General features: G+C 36.8%; 1 protein-coding gene across 4 annotated transcripts in view; it reads left to right on the top strand.

Moving 5' to 3' along the window:
* Positions 1-23,040, top strand: part of Asph (aspartate beta-hydroxylase) — a 219,588-nt gene that overhangs the window by 87,137 nt on the left and 109,411 nt on the right. For all 4 annotated transcript variants that reach the window (XM_071602317.1, XM_071602316.1, XM_071602318.1 and 1 more), the window contains exons 13-14: positions 4,184-4,228; positions 16,178-16,219. In XM_071602317.1, coding sequence (XP_071458418.1) covers positions 4,184-4,228; positions 16,178-16,219 — 87 coding nt within the window. The remainder of the gene's footprint in view (positions 1-4,183; positions 4,229-16,177; positions 16,220-23,040) is intronic.

The following is a 23,040-nucleotide window of genomic DNA, read 5'->3' as shown; positions in this document are numbered from 1 at the left end:
ATATTCCATTATGTATATATGCCACATTTTTAAAAAATCTATTCATCTATTGAAGGGCATCTAGGTTGGTTCCACAGTTCAGCTATGGTGAATTGTGCTGCTATAACCATTGATGTGGCTGTCTCCCTGTAGTATGCTGTTTTTAAGTCCTTTGGGTATATAAACCGAGGAGAGGGATAGCTGGGTCAAATGGTGGTTAGTTCTTAACAGTTCACAAAATACTTCCACACATATTATTTCAGTTGCTTCTCACTATAGGCAGTGAGGAGGAGACAGAGCAAAGACCTCTGTATTTATTTTATAAACAGCAAGCTGAACTGAAGTGAGGTCAGGCGAGATCAAGCTGGTCCCTTGTTCCAGGGGTGGAAGTGTCTGAGTCAGTGTTCCATGCCTGGATCCTGAAGCTGACTGTGGGGGCGCACAAGCTTTCATAGCAGCAGGCTGCCACAGGGAGCGTAAAACAGAATATTGCTCATAAAATTACTGTCAGAATTCATTTTTGAGCAGCTAGTTTTCAGATTAAATGTCACTGTTGTTTTTTTTTTGGTCGTGTTGAGAATGGAACCCAGGGCCTCATGTGCTCTATCACTGAGCTCTCCTGATTTAGAGCTTTGTAGAGCTTGGTTTTGCAGACTGGATGATCACACAATCAATAGAAATGGGGGGATAGTTGTGGAGGGAATGGGGAAAACCGTGTTTTCCCTCCCTGTCTACTTAGCTGTGGGAGAGACCCCTGCATGGGAACTATGGGCCCACTATATACAGTGGGATTCATCTCTGTGTAGCAGGGCTAAACTGAGTTGAGGTTTTTTTCTTCCATTACTCAGTTCTCTGGGAAGAATATTAATGTTTTGAAGAATATCTCTAAGTCTTTATTTTGATTCAGTGAGATTAAGAAAAATGGAAACCCTAGCCTGGCATGGTGGTGCATGCCTTTAATCCCAGCTGCTTGGGAGGTGACGCAGGAGAATCCCAAGTTCAAAGCTAGCCTCTGAAATTTAGCCAGCCCTTAAACACCTCAGGGAGACCCTGTCTGTAAAATAAAAAGGGTTGGGGAGGAATGTGGCTCCATAGTTAAGTGCTCCCTGGTTCAATTCTTGGTGCTAAAAAAAAGAAAAAAAAAAATTTAAAAAAAGGAAGGGAGGGAGGGAGGAAGGAAGAAGGGTAGGAAGAGAAAAGAAAAGAAAATCCCCATGAAATATTTATCCAATGTTCCCCATATATATTTTATAAAAAAAAAATAACTAATGTTACCATATGCAATTTGACCCCATCTTGTTTTGACCAGAAATACAGTCTTTTCTTAAGTTTTTCAGACAATTTGAGAAGCTGTTATACTATGAAAGGTTTTCCCTCTATTGGACTGTGGGGCTCTGGACTGTGCACCTGTCGTCTACCTGCAGATTCTGTGCTGGCCCCTGTAGCACCTGACTACACTAAGAGTAGTTCATCTTCTTCACATAGTTACTGGCCTCCCCATTCACCCTTGTCTTTCCTTGGCCTTGGCTGCTTGCATCAGTAGCACTTGGATTCCCAAACCAGAAACATGGAAGCCATCATTGAGGCCTCTTCTCCCTCTGTCTCTACTTAATTCCAAGTCCTGATAATAGACTCCTTCAATGCTCCTCCAACCAATTCTTTTCTCTGTAGCTCCTGTACTGTTGATCTGGTTTGGCCCTTATCCTCGTAGTTAATAGCAGCAGCTTTCTGATTGGTGGTCTTGACTCTGCTTGCCCCCTTCAAATCCATCTTTCACATGACCTTAGGATGGTGTGTGGAAATGTTCTGTCTGCATCAGGACTGACTTTAAAACTTTCTGTCAATAAGGTTGTTTTCAATTGTAGATAATAGAAACAAAGCTCAGATTGGCTTAAGCAATAAACAGGTAGGGATAGTTAGATAAACAGGCAGGGATAGTTAGTCAGGACCTTACAGGGCCTACTGAGGAATTTGGATTATAGTCTAGCTACAGTTAGAACATGTGGAAATACTTTAAAAAGTTATAGTATAATCTGATTTATGTTTTAAAGCATTACTTTCCCTCCTATCTAGCTAGAGATTGGGTTGGATGGAGCAAGAAAGGATGTGGGGACTACCCTGTTAGGAAATTATTGAACATTAATCCAGGGAAGTGACTGTAGTGGTCCAGAGTAAGATCAGGATTTGGGGAATAGAGGGGAGAGTATGGAACTTGTGATATATTTTATAGTTATAACTGGTAGACTTTTCTGATGGTAGTAAAACAAAGAAATAAAGGGGGGAGGGTTTAGTTTGGTTTGAGTAACTATTGGATAATGGGGCCATTTGTTAAGGAGAAAACAAAGTAAACTGGTTTGAGTGCTAAAGTAAACTGGTTTAGGGGAGCAAATAGAAGGCTCCACATTGAGCATTTTAACTTTGAAAGTTATGTGAGAGATCCCAGTAGAGTTATCAAGCAGAGGGTTGAATATACCATTCGGAACTAGTTGTGCAAGGTCTTGAGATGGATATGAGCATTTGGAAGCCATTATCAGGAAGATGGTGTTAAGTCCATGGAAACCAGTGAGATCATTTTGCAGGTGAATGCAGCAAGTGTAGAGAGGCCATTGCAAGACTGAGGTCTAGGGGACTCCAACATTGTGCAGTTGGGTGGAGAATGAACAGCCAGTGAGTGAGGAGGAAAGTGTGTCAGAAGGAAAAGGGAATATGTTCCATGCTGTCAGGTGACCCCGAAATCTCAGGACTAGAAAGTCTTTTACGTTTGGAAACATGGAGGTTATTGGATTAAGGGGTGGAAGTGAAAGCCATGATAAATGAAATGGGTTCAAAAATTCCAAGGGTAAGAAATAGTAGGCTACATAAATTAAACAGGAAACTCTTTCTTTCAACTATTTCATGTTTAAGATAATAAATCAAAATCTATACCAAAATAAATCATACACCAATAAAAAGTATAGATGAATTTGTTAAATTTGTATGTTTTTCAAAATACAATTAGATGAAATGTTTCTTTGTTAACATCAGTGATAATAATAACAAAGGAAGTGAGTAGTACCTTAACAGTGGTTAATGGGCTTAGCCTTAACTATTTTTTGTTTCTTTTTATGTAAAATGATTCCAAATATTCTCCTTGAAACCTGTGTCGTTTTTTATTATTAGAAGCAAGGTAAAGCTGTGAAAATATAATGAGTTTTAAAAAGTACTATTCAAAAATACCTCCTTTTGAGCAAAGTGTGTTGCAATTCTTAAGGACCCAAAGAAAACCTGAAACCATCTTACCTCTAGATTAAGATCTGTTAAATGGATTGTAAAGTTTAAAGGTAATATGTGATATAATTTAATAGAATAATGCATCTTTGTATATTGGATAGTGATGCCTGCAGTCTCTTTAAGTGTAATTGGATTGATGTGGCCAAGGAAAAAGATAAGATGTTGAAAGTTCATTTCCACCTTTCTGACTAGTGTTAGAATGTATTATCTTGTGGGCTTGAAGTTTAGCTCAGTAGTAGAGCATGTGGGTACACAAGTCCCTGAGTATAGCCACCATCATACACACAAAAATATGTTAAAGATTATTTTTCAAAAATAAATTATTAAATATACTGTTTAATTTGAAGATTCTATTTCAATTCAATTTCCATATACTGTTTAATTAATGTTAAAACTAGGGCTATTTTCAAGAGATTGAGCTGGGATTTAGCTTAGTGGTAGACCTTATGTTGATTAGCATGAACAAGGCCTAGGTTCAATTCCCTGCATCCCTGATCCCCAAAATGCTTTTCAATAAAAAACATTATTTCTTCTTTAGAGAAAGAAGAAACAAAATTCGTTGAATGTCATTCCTCAGCTCTCTTATGTCTAATGCACAGTTTTGAAAACTTAAATTTTAGTCCATATCTCCTGCACCAGACAACAGAATTTTGAGGTCAGACTGATAATATTATGAAGTCTGTTGTGTAGAATAATTGAGAAACACACAATATTATGTGTTCTACTCACTGGTAATCAATGTGTGTGTGTGTGTGTGTGTGTGTGTGTGTGTGTATTAGAGAGAGAGGTTATAAAAGCAATGTTTTTATGATAATTGCAGTTGAATTTTTTAAAGTGTAAAAATAATCACCATTACTTCAGTACTACCAATCTGTGTTTTAAACTCTGGTCATCAGCAACTGTAATGGACTGTGACTTTCTTGTTCATTTTTAGAAGTAAGTGTTCCTGCTGCAGAAGAACAGCAGGAAGTACCACCAGGTATGACATTTCATTAGATGTATTTTCCTTTTGGGGGGTTAAATTTAAAAATGCGGTTGATATTAACACTAGCCTTATTAAATAAATATATGAAGGATAAAAATCCTGAGAAAGAAGAATTGACTCTATATAAATTAAAAAAACAAAATTCTGTGTTTTGATCAACTGAACCAAAGTAATGGCAAACACACGTTTTATTCAGTGTACTATATATATTTGTGCTAGATTTTGAAGAGTTCTTAAAGTACTGTATGATTTTGCCATTACACATTGGTGGTAATGTAGAATTTTAGGGTTTTTAAATTTTTTTTTTCTTTTTTGATTGTCAGGCCATTTGATGGCGGATATAGAATCAAAGTTTCTCAGGATGAAAACTGAATAGTGCATTAACTATGCAATTGCTCAGTTGCTCATTTTGCTCTCTGTTCCCCACCTTTCTTAGAGGCATATCAATGCCCTGTGGCAATGCAGGTGCCCAGGGCTCATCAATACCTTTCCCCCTTCTGCCTCTGGTCATTAGTGAGTTTAAAGAATGGGAACAACTTTTCAGCCAAGGCCTGTGCTTTGGACTACATTTTAGTACTGACATAAACTATACCTGTAGTCAGAAAATGGCAGGTAGTCTGTTTTCTCAATGGGAAAAAAAATGTTCTACTAGATGAGGATTTTTCATATCCCACCTCATCTCCAAGTGTATTTCTTTTCATTTTTGTTTTAGTTTTTATGTGTGTGGGTGAGTCATATTTGTTGGTTAAATTTTTACTCATTTTTTTATACATGATGCTTAATGAGAATTTTCTAGCGGTGATGTGCATTACCAATGTTGATTTTGGTAGAAATAATTGTATTTTCCAAAATTAATTGAATACTGAATTTCAAGATAAAAAAGTAACCAAAAAATAAAATAGCCAAAGGGTATTTTTAGTTAGTCTTAAGCTTGTCCTTGCTTATTTTATGAATGGAACATTTTAGGTTTTGATAGTTATCATACTATGCACAGGCATATTTATAATATGAAGTAGAAGTAATTGATAGACTGTAATGAATGGTATTACAATATGAATAGGAAAAGAAATCCTTTGGTAAACTTACAAGGTGACTATGGAACAATGAATGTTTTCTATTTAGAAAAGATGGGAGGGCACGGAAAGCTGATAGTTCTGTCCTGCTTGTGTTGGTTTCTGTTTATTGTTGACTAACACTTGACAGAGTACCCTGTTTCTCTCTGGAAGAAGCAAAGCAAGTTATAGAATCAGCTTGATTCTATTCTATGCCCTTGAGAAAATTATTTTATAAGAATTCCTAGAAAAAAAGAAGTTACTACAAATCTTTCTCATTATAATTCACATTTTAAAATGTGGATTAACTATCAGGAAGATAACTATCAGCATGAGAGATAATATTTTCTGACCATAACTCTGTGCTTTTATTTTTTTGGCAGTGTTGGGGATTGAACATGGGGCTTTGCACGTGCTGAACAAGGGCTCTGCTGCTAGGCCACAATCTCAGCCCCACTCTGTGCTTTTATTTCAATATTTTGTAAATTCACCCCAAGATTTTCTTTGGAACATAAATATATAATACAGGTGGTTATGATGATGGAATAAGTTGCTTTTTAAAAATGAGATATTTAACAACCACAACCAAAGCACATAAAAATGAAGATCTGATTAATGAGCATAGTTTCTGGCACCTAATAAACTCCTAGTGAGTGGTGGCTAAGGTATTATTGTTTTGTAATTAATTAGCCTGCTCTGTGAGGTGGATCAAGAGAAGATAAATTCTTAGGGATCTGATCAAGAAGTTGTAATCTATAACTAGATATCATAAAAATTTGATTGACTCACTGCATACGTAATTTGACTTTGCCAAAGGAGAATATAAGAGTTAGTGGTAGTTATTTCTAACCACTGAATCTGGCTTTCTTCTTTCCCGTAAGTCTCATTGTTAGTCTTACTTCATATTATAGCTTTTATTATTCATAGTGCAAAATATTAATGTTCATAGATCTGTTCAAGATATTTTTGTGCAGTTAGTTGGTTGTCTTTATAGTAGTGTTTCATTACACATCTGATTGGAGGAACTACAGGTACATTCAATGAGGGCCCAACTCCTCATTACATTTCAATCTTTAAAAAATTCATTCACTACAAAACTCAATTGAGCACTTCTGCAAAATGCAGGATGTTAGTCACTTTTTCCTAGCCCTCAGAACCTAACTGATCATTCCAAGACTAGCTATACAGTCTTTTTATTGCTTACTATTGTTCATAATAACATATTTATCATTGTACTAGTCCCATGGGGCATTGCAACAAGTCACAAGTAGGAGACAGTGACAGCTAGCATTTATTATTATGGAGGTGAACTTCTAAGCACATTCCATGGATTAAATAAGTTTTAGCAGATGTAGCACATCAAGAGGTAGACCTACTGTTAAGTCCATTTTACACATGACATCAAAGAGGCATGGCAAGGCAAAAGTCACCTTCTATGGGTCACAGAGTAGAAGTGGGATTGATCCTTATGTTCTTATTTTGGAATCCACTCTTTGCTATTGTTTTCTAGAGGATTTTAAATAAATGAAGCCCAAAGAGCTGTTAACAGTTTTGAGAGCTATTTTGATATGATAAAATGAAACACATCCTATTTTTCATCTCTCTTTCTCTCTTAATCTTCATTAGTTCATAACTTAGTACTTAGGAATATTGAAGTGTTTTTGTGAATAAGTTGTCCAATAGTTTAAATTTTGTGTCTTTGCTTTACATTTTTAAATTTTAAGTGTTTTGCAGGCAGACTCTTGGCAAGGGTGTATAAAGTCAGTCTTAAGAATTAATCATTCTGATATTAGAAGTTAATTATTTTGAAAACTAGATTTTGAAAATTCCTTTGTAATATTTATTTCTTTAGCAAGTTTTTACCTTTCTCTTCAAACTCATATTTACTTGAAGTCATACAGCATGTTTCTTATTATAATATGAATGGGAAAAAATCCTTTGGGAAACTTACAAGGTAACAATGGAACAATGAATGTTTTGTATTTAGAAAAGCATAGTATACATAGTGCAGCATATACACATAGTTCAGATTGATTTATGAATGAATCATTTATGAAGTTCATTAGAGTAAAATTTTCTACCAATCAATATACTTAAAGCCATATACCTAGGTGGTTCATTAACTGTTTTTCTCCAGAAAAGAAAAGAACAACACACAAAGTTAATTTTATGTTTTCAGTAATCATGTTATTTAGAATGGAACACATGAGCATCATAGTTTCTGGGTAATTCTGCCTCTCCTGATTCTTGGTAAATGGAGACACAATTCATCCTGCCATGGAATATTCTAGCAATAGATTTCACTACATTGTATCCATCAAGAACTTCCACTCAGGCCTTCCTCTTACCTAGCATTTTTGAACACTAATCACTAACACCCTTAAGGCTGCTTTAGGTTGGCAGCCCTAGAGACCTAAGGCAATGGCAGAGATTGGCTTTATGCTCATTGAAGTGAATGTTTAACCAGTATGTAAACCAATATGCTTTACATGCATATTGTTATTATCATTATTTTTTAATTCAAAAAGCATATATTGCAACTTGCCTTACAGGCTCTGGGCTAACCAGTGGAGCTGCATTATTAACAATGTAGTCCCTGCCTTAGTATGGCTCACAGTCCTGTGGCACACAGTGGAATGGACCAGCTAATGTGATAGCACTGACTTCTCAGAGCGGTGTGCAGGGTAACTCATGCAAAGAGGGATAATAAATCACTCAGCCTCAGAGGGGTGGAAGTGCTGGCTGTAACTGAGTTTTGGACGACTATAGAAGGTCAAGGAGCTAGCAGGTGGGGAGAAAGTGCTTACTGATCAACAACCAAGATGGTGTGCCACGTGAAATATGAGAAGACAGGGTAGAAAAGTAGGCAGCCAGCTTGGAGGGTCTTCTGTACCATGTTTGGAAGTTCAGATCTGAGCCTAAAAATAACAGGAAATCAGAGCAAAATTCTAAGCAGAGAGGTCACATGATCAATTCCAGATTTAAAGACAGTAGTCTAGCAAGTGGGTAAAGACAAGTAATAGGCAGCTGTGTTCATCCAAGCCAGAGACGGTGAGAGGTGGACTGTAGTAGATTGGGGGGAAGAGAGGACTGATTTCATGGATATGGGAGGTGGAAATAATCTGATGGGAGTGGAGAAGAGTCAAAGATAATTCCAACATTACTGGCTTGAGTCCTTGTAAGTGAATGGCAGACCCTTCATAGAGATTGGGAATGAAGGAGGAATGCAGAGTAGCAACAGAGAAGACTGACCTGATTTTGGAGATATTGTTTAGACCCTACTGAACCATTTCTTACTGGAGTCTTTAAGTGTGTAGGAGCTTATGTTGAAGCTGCTAAAACTGCTGTTGAACTTTTAACGTTTTTGCCTCTTTACAAATACTCACTGTTACACTTTGAACAATTTTCCATTGTCTCAGGTATATTGAAAATGTTGATCCTCTCAAAGTCTAGCTAATTGTTCAATTCTTAGAGAAATTAAATTCTAAAGTCAAACTGATTTTTAAAACCTTTTCTATTCAGATACAATTAATACACTAGGAAGTGCTTATATGTTGAATTTTTACATGTGTTACTCTCTTGTATCCACTACTCAGATAATCAGGAAAAAAAAAAAAGGTCTGGCACCCTAAAAGTCTCTCTCTTCTTGCCTATCAGTAACACCTCACTTGTAGACTGTTTTTTTTTAATTGAATGTAGCTAGAATCATAAACACATATGCATACATACACATACATACAATTATTATTGTGCTGGTTTCTATTGCTCAATATCATATGTGTGAGCTTCTCCCACCTTAATATAGTAATTTAGTCTAATTCATTACGTTTTCTGATGACAGATATAGTGATTATTTCTAGTTTGACTACCGAGAAGAAAGGTGATGAATATTATCTTCTACATGCTTTTGGAGGATATAAACAATCATTTCTGTTGGATATACAGAAATTTTTGGCTCCAAGAGCAGAAAGAAACTGAAGGAAATATCATAATTGTTTTAAAATACTTGACACTTATTAATTTATAAAGAAAAGAAGTATATTTATCTCACAGTCTTGGAGTCTCAGAAGTCTAAAAGCATGGTGCTAGCTTTTGATTGACAGCTAGTGAGGTCCATGATATGCTGCATAATATCATGGTGGAAGGCAACACATAAAAGTAAACTTTTTATTGTGGGTCTCTCCTTCTCTTGCTGTAAACTCACTAAAGCCATCATGAAGGTCACAACTTCATCACTTCCTCTGATTCTAATATGTGAGTTTATATTAAAGTTCTTACAGATGAATTTATGGAGGACGCATTCAAGCCATAGTAGTTATCCAGCCTTACAAATGATATCAAAATCGCCTTTATACCAGCTCCTTTTCTATTTCAATATGATAATTTAAGCCCAACACTGTAGTAATAAAATAAATCAGATACTAATATTTGGAATGAAAATGTTAAAAAGTTAGGTGTGAATTTTACTTCTTTAAAAACACTGTACACTTTTTTTTATTACCAATAACATTAAAATAAAATTATTAAACTAATATTTTAAAGTAGCGTACATCACACTTAAAAATCCTTCCTGTTTTTTTTTTTTCAAATCCCATACTAGATTTTTTATTCTTTTCAATATAGTGAAAATGTCAATGGGAGAAAGAAATTTAATGCTTGTATTTCTCAAAAGATTGAGATTCAGTTGTAATTCTGGAGCACTCTTTAAACCCCTAGATTTTCTTCAGCAGCTTTGCAAGTGCTCCCTTGGGTCTTCTGTGGGTAGTTAGTTAATTATCTTGTTAACAAGTTGTCCTTAAAAACAAAGAGAAAAAAGCATTTACTTCTGTTGGTGATTTTTTTTTAAAGTAGAATGAAAATAAAGCAGTGTCCCACTCTGTGTCTAGTTGGTCCTTTAATTTAGATTTCCCCTTATTTTTGCAGATACTTAAAGCTTCAAAAAGACTGCCCCTACTACCACAGGAGGACCAGCCTAACCATACGCTCCAAAAGATGGCTGTGATAGATCTTGTGAAGTAAATACTGGGCAGATCAAGATCTTTGGGAATGAACACTAAAGATGTTTTGAATGAGTTATAGTCCACTGGCATTTTGGTGTATTTTTTTTTAAAGAAACAAAAATTACATGTAATTTACATTCCTGCATGTCCTTTTTTGATACTGTTAGTGGGTCCATTGGATTTCTCTTTCCTTTTTTTTTTTTTTTTCCTTCTTTGGTGCAGCTTTAGTCATACCTACATTTCTATGTATTTTTCAGACAAGAGTTAAGAATTATGTTGATGATATAGCAGCAATTTGTCTTGGCAGGATTTTAATACATTCTTAATAACTAATGCTAACTATATTGGATTGACTTGTGTAAGCGCTGAGTTAAACATGACTTCAAAGCCATTAAAAGTGTCTTGTATTAGCACTCTTAAAAACGGGAACAGACATGATGATTTGCTGTGAAGGCATGAGTTGTATATATCTGCACTGATATTCTTATCAAAAATTTCTACATTTGCTTCAGATATTCAGGTTACATCACAAATTTTGATATTTTTGTAGCTTTTAGCTGGCATATTAGAATAATATAATATTTTGAGGAAAGTTTTAAATTATCATTAATTTATTTTTCATAATGAGGGGAACTAAAATTCCTTGTTAGGACTTAAGGAAAAAAAATGGCCTGCAAAAATATCTCGTGCAAAAATGCTATTTAGCACCTTGGATGGATCATTTAATAGCTCTGGCCCATTCAGTATTTATTTAAATTTTAGGAAATGTATACACATTACTGGTGCATACCTTAAAGACTGCTCTGCCTTTGGCTAATTAAGTAATGCCCTCACAGCACCAGAGACTGCCCTGTGCTCTCACTGGATCAAGTCCATGATGTCTCTAGTTGGGTTGATTTAGGATGTATGTATGACAAGTACTCTCCCAGCCCCATGTCTGCTGCTATTTTTCACAAGGGATGAGCCTTTTCCTTTCTACACTGAAAGTTTTCTTCTATATTTAATGTGGTTTATTTTTGGCTGGGAAATACCTGCTGTGATAAAAATATTGCTTTGTTAGAAAAGGAGGTAGTTGGAGCATCATTTTCAAAGAGCCATGAATTATTAAAAAAAAAAAAAAAGCCATAAGAATTGGTGACATCTGTGGGTCAAGGGGTTGCTCTTTATTATATTAACATTGTCTTAAGGTGGCTTTTTTTCTGCTTTTAGGGTAAAATCAAAGACAGTCGATATTTTTATCATTATAGATTGTAGTTCCAATGTAGTGAGTTCTGCATGCTGACCCGAGGTGTAGTGAAACCTGAAATAAGAGTAAGACAAGCAATAATTTTCTAAAGCTGTGATATGGGTAATATAGAGCTGATTCTCAACTTGTAATTAAGCTCTTCATATTGTGAATTATAGAACATTACTTTTTATAAAGCTGTATTTTTTTAGGGAAACTTAGGAATGACATAGAACTAATGAATGACTAAAATAATTTCTGCTGAGCTTTTGTATATAACCATCTGTAGTACTCTAGAAACTGAGGATTCATTATGCTGTGGTCAACTTCAAATAGTTTTTAATTCCAAATGTCTGAATTAATGAGCCTTGTCTTTACAAACATATGCCATGTTGGGCAACATCAATGGAATTTCAGTAATGTAAATGTCTTCTGTTTAATGTTATTTGAGTGCAATAAAATGCAGAAGGATTCTTCTCTACATTGTCATTATTTTTAAGTAGTATATTTAATTTTGTTACATAACAAAATCTGTTCATTCTATACTTATGAACATTTTAGAAGAATATAACATCTTTTTTAAAGAGAGAGAGATAGAGAGAGAGAGAATTTTAATATTTATTTTTTAATTTTCGGCGGACACAACATCTTTGTTTGTTTATGGTGCTGAGGATCGAACCCGGGCCGCACGCATGCCAGGCGAGCGTGCTACTGCTTGAGCCACATCCCCAGCCCAAGAATATACCATTTTTGATGACCAACATCACAAGGAAATACTTTTGTCCTCTTTATTTTAACCTATTTCTAATAGGTATGCTTATTTGTTTTAACATGTACTATTATGCTACCTTGTAAAGGGATAGAATTGAAATGAAGTGGCTCTTGCCTCAATCCTTTGTTGATTTTTGTTCTGTACCTTAAGTTTTGATTATTCCCTGGTGAAATCTCCCTTCCCACGTATACACCATTCTTATCCTCCATGACTTTCTATTGTGAGGATATGAACTTCATCATGAGTGGATGAATGACAAGCTGAAAATATATATGGCAGATTCTCATTCTTCATTGCTCTCATTTTCAACCTTAGTTCTCTAGACAGAAAAAGGGAACTAGACAAGTAAGAAACAAGCTCCTGGGGTTCTGGAGAGGGGAGTTTTCACCTCTAACATGTCCAGAAGAAATGAAGACTGCTGGATAAACAGATTGGATGCACCTACTCCGCCACGACTAGGGAGTTGAGTTTTCTCAGCAGCTGGGTGTTATCCCTATTTGCAGATGAGTAAACCAGGAATCAGCCCTGGTGGAAATTCCCTCTGGCTTCTGGTTTTTCTGAGATATTCTAGAGTGAACATGTAGGCAGCAGATGGAAGAAAGCCACAGAGCAGGAGGCCAGTTAGGAATCTGACTAGTAATAGATGATGGTACTGAGGACTGAGCTAAGGAAATGGTGGTAGAGACATAGGGAAGGAGACAGGAAAGATGTGACTTTTGAAGAGTGAACAGACACTATGAGTGCTAAGGGAGGAAACAGAGCCCTGGGTCTTGGGGATGAACAGGTAGGTGCCTGGGTTTAGGCACTTGGAAAGGCAGATGAGCCTGAGTGCAAATTAGCTCGCATTGTTGGTCCAGCAAGAACTGCTCACTACGGACACTGGCACAGTAGCTGCAACTAGGTAGAGTATAGTACAGCAGAATCCATAAAAGTGACCAGTTCTTCTCAATGATTGCATGACAGTTTTTAAAAGATCCAGATTCCATTCTTTTTAGTAAGGTTTTCCTTGCTCAAATAAAATAATATTGAAAGGGATAAAAAGAGTCATATTAATACAGATAAAGAATGTGTAACTTTTTTTTGTTTTGTTTCTGTTTGGACATGAGTATTTAAACTCTAAATGTGAGTTACGAATGACCTTGTCCTTTTATAATTTTCAGGGAAAGACTAAGCATTCATCTCCCTTACTTAAAGGACTGCCCATTACTAGATATGCAAAGTGTGATTAAAGTAGTATTTTTATGCATTATGGCCTCTGAAATGGGTCTTTCTTGTTCTGTAACCCTGGGAAGATTCTTTAGATTTTCTAAGCCTCAGTTTCTTTATCCGTTAAATTGTAACTATCTCCCATGGCTGCAAGGATAAGTGGGATAATCTGCATTAAGTGCTTACAACAATGCTTGGTACATAGTAGTACTCAGTAAGTCATTTCCCCCCCCCTTTGGCACAATGAGGTCCAAATGAGGCCTCGCAAAGAAGCATAGGTAACAGAGAATAAAGTGACACTTGATTATTGGTTGTACAGAATCCTAGTGAATCAGAAAACTTCTTTACTTAAGCTAAAGTTAAGTGTGAATAAAAAACAGAGTTCAAAATGTCTGCTCTGTATATTCTCCATATCCAAAGAGGAGTCTTAGAACTCAGCTTGTTGATATGGGGAGAGGGATGGAAGGAGACTCAAGAATGAAAACAAGACAGACCTCTTGTCCCAGGGCATGGAAGGATGTGGGTTAGGCCTTATTTGTCTTATTCCCCACCCTAACTACTGGGGGGGAGGAGGGAGAGAGATGGCGGCCCTTGTTTCTGAAAGTATAACCAATCACCTTGTCCTCGAAGTTACTGGGGGGATGTGGATCCAAAGGACATGGGTTGACCTGACCAGGGCTCTTTGACGTGGAATCAGCACCTTTCACTTCTTTTTGGAAGGTGACCAATTCAAACCATTCCTCCTTCCTTACTTTTCTCCCAGGGTGGGAAGATCTGTGAGAGCCATGTTCTCCCTTTTATGACCAACATCCACCTGTTCTTTCTAGTCTGGGTAGAAATTTGCATTGCATGCTTAATTGTTCAAGTCACATTAGTCCAGCATGACTCCTGGAAGAAATTAAAGGTTAAGGGCTTCCTGTAGGTACTGCTGATCCCAATAGAAGGAGAGCTTCTACAGGACTAAGATTTATAATGCTTCCTTGCTGGATCCCTGATGCCTACAAAAGTACCTGGAAGATACTAGGTGCTCAGTTCATATGTACTAAATAAGTAGTATTATAAGGTCTAGTTCAGCTATTTAACTTTGTGGCTAGGAAGTTACAGTTAATAAAATCAGATGTTCTAGAATATTCAACAGAGACCAATAAGCCTCCCCCCTTTAAAAAAATATCCTGCATACTTCTTGCCATACTGCCCAGGAAGTATGTGCAGTCAACTTTATAAAATCTCTCTCCATTTCTTTTTCACAAAAGGCACAGAGTGGCAGAGTGGGAAGAACATGATTCTTAGGAGTTATTTAAACCACTGGCCTTTATAGATGTAGAATCTAATTCCTCAGGCTCAACTTTCTCCTTTGCATGAAGATTTATCCCCTGCAGGAGACGGGGATATACAAGTCATGATGTTCTTAGTGCTAACCCTGACACCTAGATTGCAAAGTTAGTTCCCTTTCTTCCACTTATATCAGGTCTCAAAGGAACCAAAACATTTAACCTATGAAAAGGCCTTCCCTGCATCAAAGCCTGCCTTAGATTTATTTTTAACCTCCTCACATTGAAATGTCTTAGGGAAATAAGTGTGAAAAACTCAGGACTGACAAACTGAATCATCCATCGTCCCTGATTGCACCACACACTCTCTCATCTACTGCGGGGAGAGTGTATGCTTTTTGTCAGTCTCCCAAACTCTGCCTCATCCCCACGTATATGCATGTACATATGTACCTAGTAGTATCCAAAGGTAACCTAAGTTCCAACTGGAACCGTAATCAACAGATCTACCTTGAAAATTAAATAGATCCAATCTAGTTGATTTTCTTTTGTTTATTTACGTAGAAAGAAAGGATCTAGTTAATTTTTATTTTGTATCTATAACAAGTTTACTGTAGTCTGGTACCTATAACTTGTAGACTTGTTATAAAGTTATAGGTAAAGTAATGATATTATAAACACATGGTCAGTTCATTGGCTGTTGTTTTCCATGGGAGGGGTGGGTATTCTTTGATTAGTCCTTGTAGGTTTCTCAGCATTCAATAGCCCCATTCGTGAGAGAGACACTAAGTGTAATTAACTTGATCTGAGGCTGCCAGAGATGGCTCCTTGTGTTCATCTCAGGTTTCTCAGCAAGGAAGCTAAAGGCACACACCCAGGGTTCAACACGGGCACAGCCACATCACCACTGGATCATCTGAATATGAGTGAAGTGCTTAGCATAGAGAAACCAATATTCCAGGTAGTGGGACATGCTGCATTCTTTTAAAGCACATGGTGTCATTATAAAAATAGTCTTTATTGTTTTAGGAGTCAATGAACATATTTAAGAAGCCTTGCAGATGGCTTGTCTTCATCCCAGTTTGCTTTTATCCATAGAGATGCTTAGAATTGGTGGACATCACTCATGTTAACTCTCACAGATGAGGAACCCTTAGCCTGGAATCTGATTCCTAGCCACGGTTCAGTGGCTTTTATAAGTAATTCAAGCAAGCCCAGATCTTGATATTTTGTAATGGATTACAAGTGCAAAGAACTCAGGATTTAGGAAAATTGAATCATATGCCCCAAAATATTTTGCTTAAATTATGTTCATTGAAATTCATTAAAATGGCCTTCATTAAAATATTCTCCTGTATTTTGAGGTATTGAATGGTGACTTGCAAAGTAATTACTTTGTTTTGTCTTTAATTTTCAGAAACAAATAGAAAAACAGATGATCAAGAACAAAAACAAAAAGGTGAGATTGTCAAACAGCCTTTAAAACATACACAGAAATACCATTGGAGAATAACAACAATTTTATTTCATATCTCTAGTTAAAAGTATATGCTACTGGTTTCATTCTTTCAATGACTTTATCAATAAACATTTATTAATATTGTATGTAAACATTGAGAGCTAAGGCTCAGAGAAAGATTGCCTGGGTTCCACTCCTAGTTTTGCTATTGGTATATGTGTCTTTGGAAGCATTACTTAAACTTTCTCCCTCGTTTTCCTCTTCCAGAAAGCTGTTTTTATGATTAAATGAAATGAAAGCAATTAAATGAAAATAGGTGCAAATTTCCTAAAGCAATTTCAGGCACAGGGAAAGCACTTAGAAAAATTAAATATTATTTATTATTAATTTGTTCACAACAGTGCTAGGTATATGGGAATCCAAAGATTACTAGAACATAATATCTTTTTTCAAGGAACTAAATTGTTGAAAAGAGACACACAAAAGTTACAGCCACGCTGAAAGAATTACCTCTGCCTTCCAAAAGTCTATTACAAAGGCATCCTAATAACGTTTTATAACTCAATAATTTTAAGTTCAACTTTCACAGAGGTTTCTGAACTTATTCAGAATGAAGAACTATATTTAACATTAAAAGAATTATATGACTGGTCACAGAACAGTGGTTACGCTTTTAGCATCGGCTGAATAACAGAATCTTTTATGATTATATATACTTATAATTTCAGGAATATCTTTACTTTAGAATGATGAGAGCAGCAGCTGCGTTTGAAATTGTAGAACATATGTACATGGTGAACTACTGTTGACCACTGGCTGTGATGTCCTAGCTCACAGGTTGAAGAGAAGGCATCAAGTTTGTGCAGATTTTTCTGACTAGTTGTTTTTCAGTTTATTTCAAAGTAATACAAGGATGTAGTTTTACATGTTAAGGTTTAAATACAAAACAGTAGTCCTTAGCCTACTGCTCCCCGTTGCCGAATCTTGCTCACCAACTTTCTTTTAGCGCTTTCTAGCAATTCCCTGTGTATTTCTAAATATCCTAATAATTCTGCAGTCTTCTCTTCTGTATTGGAAACTGTTGATTGTTTCATAGGTGACTCAGACATCTCCAGCATTATACTCTTACATACTCTCTCCTGCCTTTCTGCCCATCTTTCAATATATCCATGACCTAACTATAATCAATAGACAAATGCTGAGGAGAAAATCATAAAGCAGAAAGGAGTATATCAGCAACCCTTGTTGGAGTTAATCACTTCCTCAACTGCAAACACTCCCCTTTCTTGTCTTGTCAGACATTCTCCTAGTTTTCTTCTACTCTTCCCTGCTGACTTCTTCCTGGTCTTTCTGGATGGACGATTCTCATCTCCCTGACCTTTAAACACTGGAGGACCCTGGACTCAGTCCTCAGGTTGATTCTCTATCTATGTGCACTCCAACCTTATCTCATCCAATCCTTGGATTTAAATATTATGTATGCCAAAGAATATTCTATATTTAAATATTCTGTATGCCAAAGCCTAGGGTTCTTCCCCTGACTCCATCTATATGTCCAGCTGTCCAGCTGTTGTCTCCCTGATGACCTCAACTTCCCACCTAATAATGACTTCAAACTCTGGTGTGAAACTGAACTCAGGATCTTCCTTCCTTAAAACATACTTCTCCTGTGACCCTTCTCTTTCAGGCCTCTCTGTCATCCATTAGCACATCCCAGCAGCCTTCTCTTCAGGGTACCTTGAGAATCCAAGTCCTCCCTGCCACCTTTACCTGCTACCACCAGGTCCAAGCCATGACCCTCTTCTTCATAGGTTATTCTAGATGTCTCCTAACTGCTCTTCCAGCTTCCAGTCTTGTACCTCTGTCTTCTTTTCAACACAGTAGCCAGAATGATCCTTTTTAACCTGTCTCTTACTCTGTGGCCCAGATCCTTCTAGCATATTCTTATCTTCCTCATAGTGAAAACAGAGCCCTCTGCCATGGTACAGAAGGCCTCACACAATCTTTCTCTACTTTTCTTTCTGCTGGTTTCCCTCCAACCTCCAATCCTGAGACTCTCAATGCTTTGGACCCTCCACTGCAGTTACACTGGTTTCCATGCCATGCATACACAGGACCAAGGCCTTTGCACTGACTGCCCTCTCCAGGCTGGATGTTCTTCCCCCCGATGTCCACAGGGCTTGCTCCTGCAGTCTCTCCTCAGATGTGAAACCCCCAACCCTGATCTTATTTAGATTGCAACCCCCTTGTGTTCCACATCCTTGCTTTATGTTCTCCATTGCACTTTTGCCATGGGATAGAATAGGTAGTTTAATTCTTTGCTGTTGTCTGAATCCTCCACTGGAACAAAGATTCCAGGAAGAATATCTGTGTTGGTTTTGCTTACTGCTGCATCCCCTGGACCTAGTACAAGCTTGCATACAGTAGGCACTCAGAAAATATGTATTGAATGAACTTCTATTGTTTTTCAATTAATATTAATTATTAATTATTATTAATTATTAATTATTATTAATTATTAATATTATTAATATTAAAAGATATTCAAGGCTTTATAAAACCCAAAGTGTAAGAATAAGAGCCAGAGGCCCAGTTGAAACTAGAAGGATTACAAGATCTCCTGTGACTTCATATGGGCAAGCGCAAGGGACACGTGGAATCATTGTACCTATACATTTGGAGCACAGAACTAACAGGGAAAAGAAAATCATCATTTTAAAACTCTTTAACCTTTGATTTCTTCATCTAGGGATGAGGATAATGGTTCGTATGCCTTGTAGGGGATGTGTCATGGCAGAATGATAAGAAGAAAATATTATTTGTAAATAATAAATGCTATCTGCTGCTATTAGAGTTGTTCAAATTCAACCACTATTATTACCCAAATACCTGGTCTTCAGATTGCTTTAGTTAATAATACTGAATTGATAGAGTTGGACATATAACAAAGCTGTACCAATTTTATAATTTAGCTAAGATGAGACTTTTTGAAACTCCACATCTATTATAATTATAAAAGCAAAGGTATTTTTAGTCCCAAAAGTAAGACACATAAAGGAGAGATTTTTTAAAAATTGAATAAGTCTAGCTTTATGAAGCAATTGCTGATATGATCTACATAACTCAGTCTGCCTGTGACCATGGAACATTCCTCACATGGCTCCAAGGCCACTGATGTGGTAGACTGAGGCCACACTCCAGAATCAAGTTCACCCGAGTCTCTCTCCTCAGAAGCCCACATTCCAAAATAATCTTATAGTTATATTCAATTACATATGATCTAAAGAACTCAATTTCAGTGACTTAAAAAGACAGGAGTTTATTTTTTACCCACATTCATAACCTGGAACCAAATCATGAGGGACCCGGTTCCTGTCTTGCCATTCCATCATCCTTCGTTCATAATCTCATGTTCCAAAAGGACTATTATTGTGCAAACCATTATAGCTTCTATAACTAAGATAGGTTCAACCACCATATGTTAGGAACATGGCTACTTTTTGATGCTAAAAAGGTCACTAGGACATCAGAATATATATATATTTTTAAAAATCTATCCACTCATAATTCAGAGAAAAAAAATCATTGCTTTCTTCTTTTAAATTTCTGCGTGCCTACTGTATGCCAGGTTCTCTAGTCAGGAGGGATAGTTGGGACTAAGACAAGCATCCTCCTTTCAGGGAGCTCCCAGTAGGAAGGTCAGCTGTGCACCTGGGACTGAAGCTGTGTTTACTATTTTGAGGAAACACAGCCGGAGAGTATGCTGGAGGGAGCTTTCTCAAGAGAGGGTCTCTGAGCAGGTTAGCAATACCATCCAGACCACTATGCAAAGACTAGGAGCACTGTGGTAGAGAAGAATCTGCAGAAGTTTTTAGGAGAGAAAGAAGGTCCTAAGAAGCTGGGGTACCCTAAACAAGCCGAAGTTCATGGTGTGCAGTTAACAGACATTTTTTTTCCATTTATGGGATCCCATACCTAGCCCAGGCATGTATCTGTGCCAACCAGAGCCCTTTCTCATTAACATATTGACTGGATAACTTCTAGGAGGCTCACCAAATGCACTCATAGAAAAATAGGAAGAGGAGAGGGAGGATCGTGGGCCAGGTTTTTTGCAGACACACAAGGACCCTCGCACTGCCTTGTGTACCCTGTGCACAGGTCAGGCCTTCAGGGTTCTGATCCTAAAGAGTATTTTCCAGAGGACCTGGGAGCTGAAGTCTCTGGACCTACAGGGGTTATAGTGCACAGCTCCGCCTGACCACTTTATCCTCCCATCCCTTAAAATTGTCCACTTAGGTCAGTACCAACCAAAAATGTTTGTAACTGAAATATTCTATGAAAAGTAAAATGTGCAGGTGTAGTCAGAATTAAAAAAAAAAAAAAAACAATAATGAATCAGTGCTACCACCCCTTCATTAAAAATCCTGCTTGAGCAAATCATCACATTTGGGAATCCCATATACTATTTTACTCAAATGGATTCATATGTTGCTCTTAACTGGAAGGAAGTAGAGGAAGGGAGATTTTCCATTTGGGGACTTGGTAGTAAAAAAATAAATAACATGCTTCAATAGCTACGCTTCAGTTTCATAATAACACAAATTGAGATTTTTTTTAAAAGGACAATTATAAATTTGTCTCAGGATGAAATGAATTATCAGGTTGAGTTATTTTCTACCTATATTATGTCCCCTCAAGAATATTGATGAGAAACTACTAATGAGATTGGGAAGACACAGTTTTTACTTAGAATTAATAATTATATATGATTACTTTCTTTTAGGGAGTCAAATTTTGTTACTTTGGTACAGTCAAAAGATTGAAATAGGGCTTATTTCAAAGGAGGTCTTCTTTGGGGATGCCTGATTCTTAAACTGAATCAAACTATTTATATCTACTTTAAATACAATTGCTATATCAATTTCTCCCCACTGGATGTCATCTTTCCCCATATATTCCATATTCCACAGCCTCAAAATGTGAATGTGAACTACAAAGCAATGCAATGCAAAGATGGTTTATTAGATGTCAAATTCCAGCATTTGTTTTTATTCGTCCATTTTTCAATACATATTCTGGACTTATTCTTTGCCAGGTACTGTTTTAGGCCCTGGGGCTGCCAGACTAATAAAACAAAGCCCCAGTTCTCATGGAACAGGTTAAGTACCCCCAATCTAAAATCCTTAGTATCAGAAGTATTGTGGATTTGGTATTTCTTAATATTTTGGAATATTTGCATGCACCCGATAAGATATCTTGGGGATGGGACTCAAATCTAAACTTAAAATTCATGTATGTTTCCTACACACCTTTCACTCATATAGCATGACGGAATTTTATGCAGGATTGTTAATATTTTTGTGCTTGAAACCAAAATTTTCATGATGTGTAATTTTCCACTTGTGGTATCATGTCAGTGCTCAAAAAGTTATGGATTTTGGAACATTTTGGGTTTTGGATTGTTAGATTAGGAATGCTCAGTCTGTACTTACGTTTTAGTGTGATAAGGGATGTGGAGATGCAGTTTAAAAAAAATAGATTCTAACAGGCAATGATAGGTGTAAAAAGGAATACAAAACAAGAAAAGAGAATGGCAGTGGGCAGTTTTGCTGTATGTGTGGCCCTTTGGTGATATTTAATTAGAGATTTGAAGAGTCCAGGGAGTGAGCTCTCTTCTCCCACATGGGAAAAAATAGTCCAGGGGTTGAAGAGGATATTCCCATAGTCCCTAAGAATGTATGCTTAGCATGTTTGAGAATGTGTGCTCAGCATGTTTGAGGGTTAGCAAGCAGCTGATTGCTGGTGAACAATGTGTGATGGAGGATGTAGGAATGGCTGATTTCCAAGAGGTTGAGGGTCCACATCACAAAGGACTTTGGAGGCCATAGTGAGGAATGTTATATTATCTCCAATATGATGGGAAGCCACTGGGATATTCTGAGCAGATTAATAGGATCTGCTTTATGTTTTGAAAGGCTTGTTCTGGCTATAATGATGCAAGATTCAAAGCTGGGAGCTCACTAGGAGACTATTGCAGTAGTCTAGAGGAGAATTGATGTTGATTAGGATTAGGATGTAGGGTAGAGGTGGTGAGTGGAAATTGTGTGTGTGTGTGTGTGTGTGTGTGTGGATAAATGTATTTGTATTATGAACTTTTTCTGTAATTTTCATTTTGATTTGGGGTATTATTCTGTATCCCATTATAGTGTTCATTACAACTAAGGATACACTTAAGCAATACCTATGGTGTCTTTTGAAAGGCAGGTAAAGCTTTCAATGCCCCCAACAGAACACCAGGTGGCGCTAGAAAACAAGTTACATTGACAGGAGCAGAATCACATTTGCAATGCAACTGCTACATCATGTACAACCGCAGAAGTGAAAAGTTTTGTGGCAATTGTGTACAATGAATCAAAATGCATTGTTCTGTTATATATACCCAATTAAAATAAATAAATTAATTAATTTTAAAAAAAGAAGAGGCTGAGCTGGCTATAATATAGCCAGACAGTCAGCGTGGTGCAACTAGGACCTTATATGGATAGATCGTAGTTTTCTGTATCATAAGAAAACTAAAGATAGGACCAACATGAGTAATAATGAAGTCTCATTCTGAAGTTTTTCTATTTTTTGAAAAATTATATCTCCTGACAAGTTTTTCCTGTGATTCTTAAAACCGTGCATGACACATTTGAACAAAGCTGTTCTCCATTGCCCTTAAACTCCTTACACAGCACAGAGCATCTCAGGCTATAGTTAGTTCCTGCTGTGCCTTTCCCCTGTTCAAAATACTCTTCCTTCTCTCTCTCCTTCCCTTTTAT

Source organism: Marmota flaviventris, chromosome 15 (assembly GCF_047511675.1).
Source record: "Marmota flaviventris isolate mMarFla1 chromosome 15, mMarFla1.hap1, whole genome shotgun sequence".
Classification (NCBI taxonomy): domain Eukaryota; kingdom Metazoa; phylum Chordata; class Mammalia; order Rodentia; family Sciuridae; genus Marmota; species Marmota flaviventris.
The sequence above is the reverse complement of the archived record's forward strand: the minus strand, read 5'-3'. Positions and strand labels throughout refer to the sequence as shown.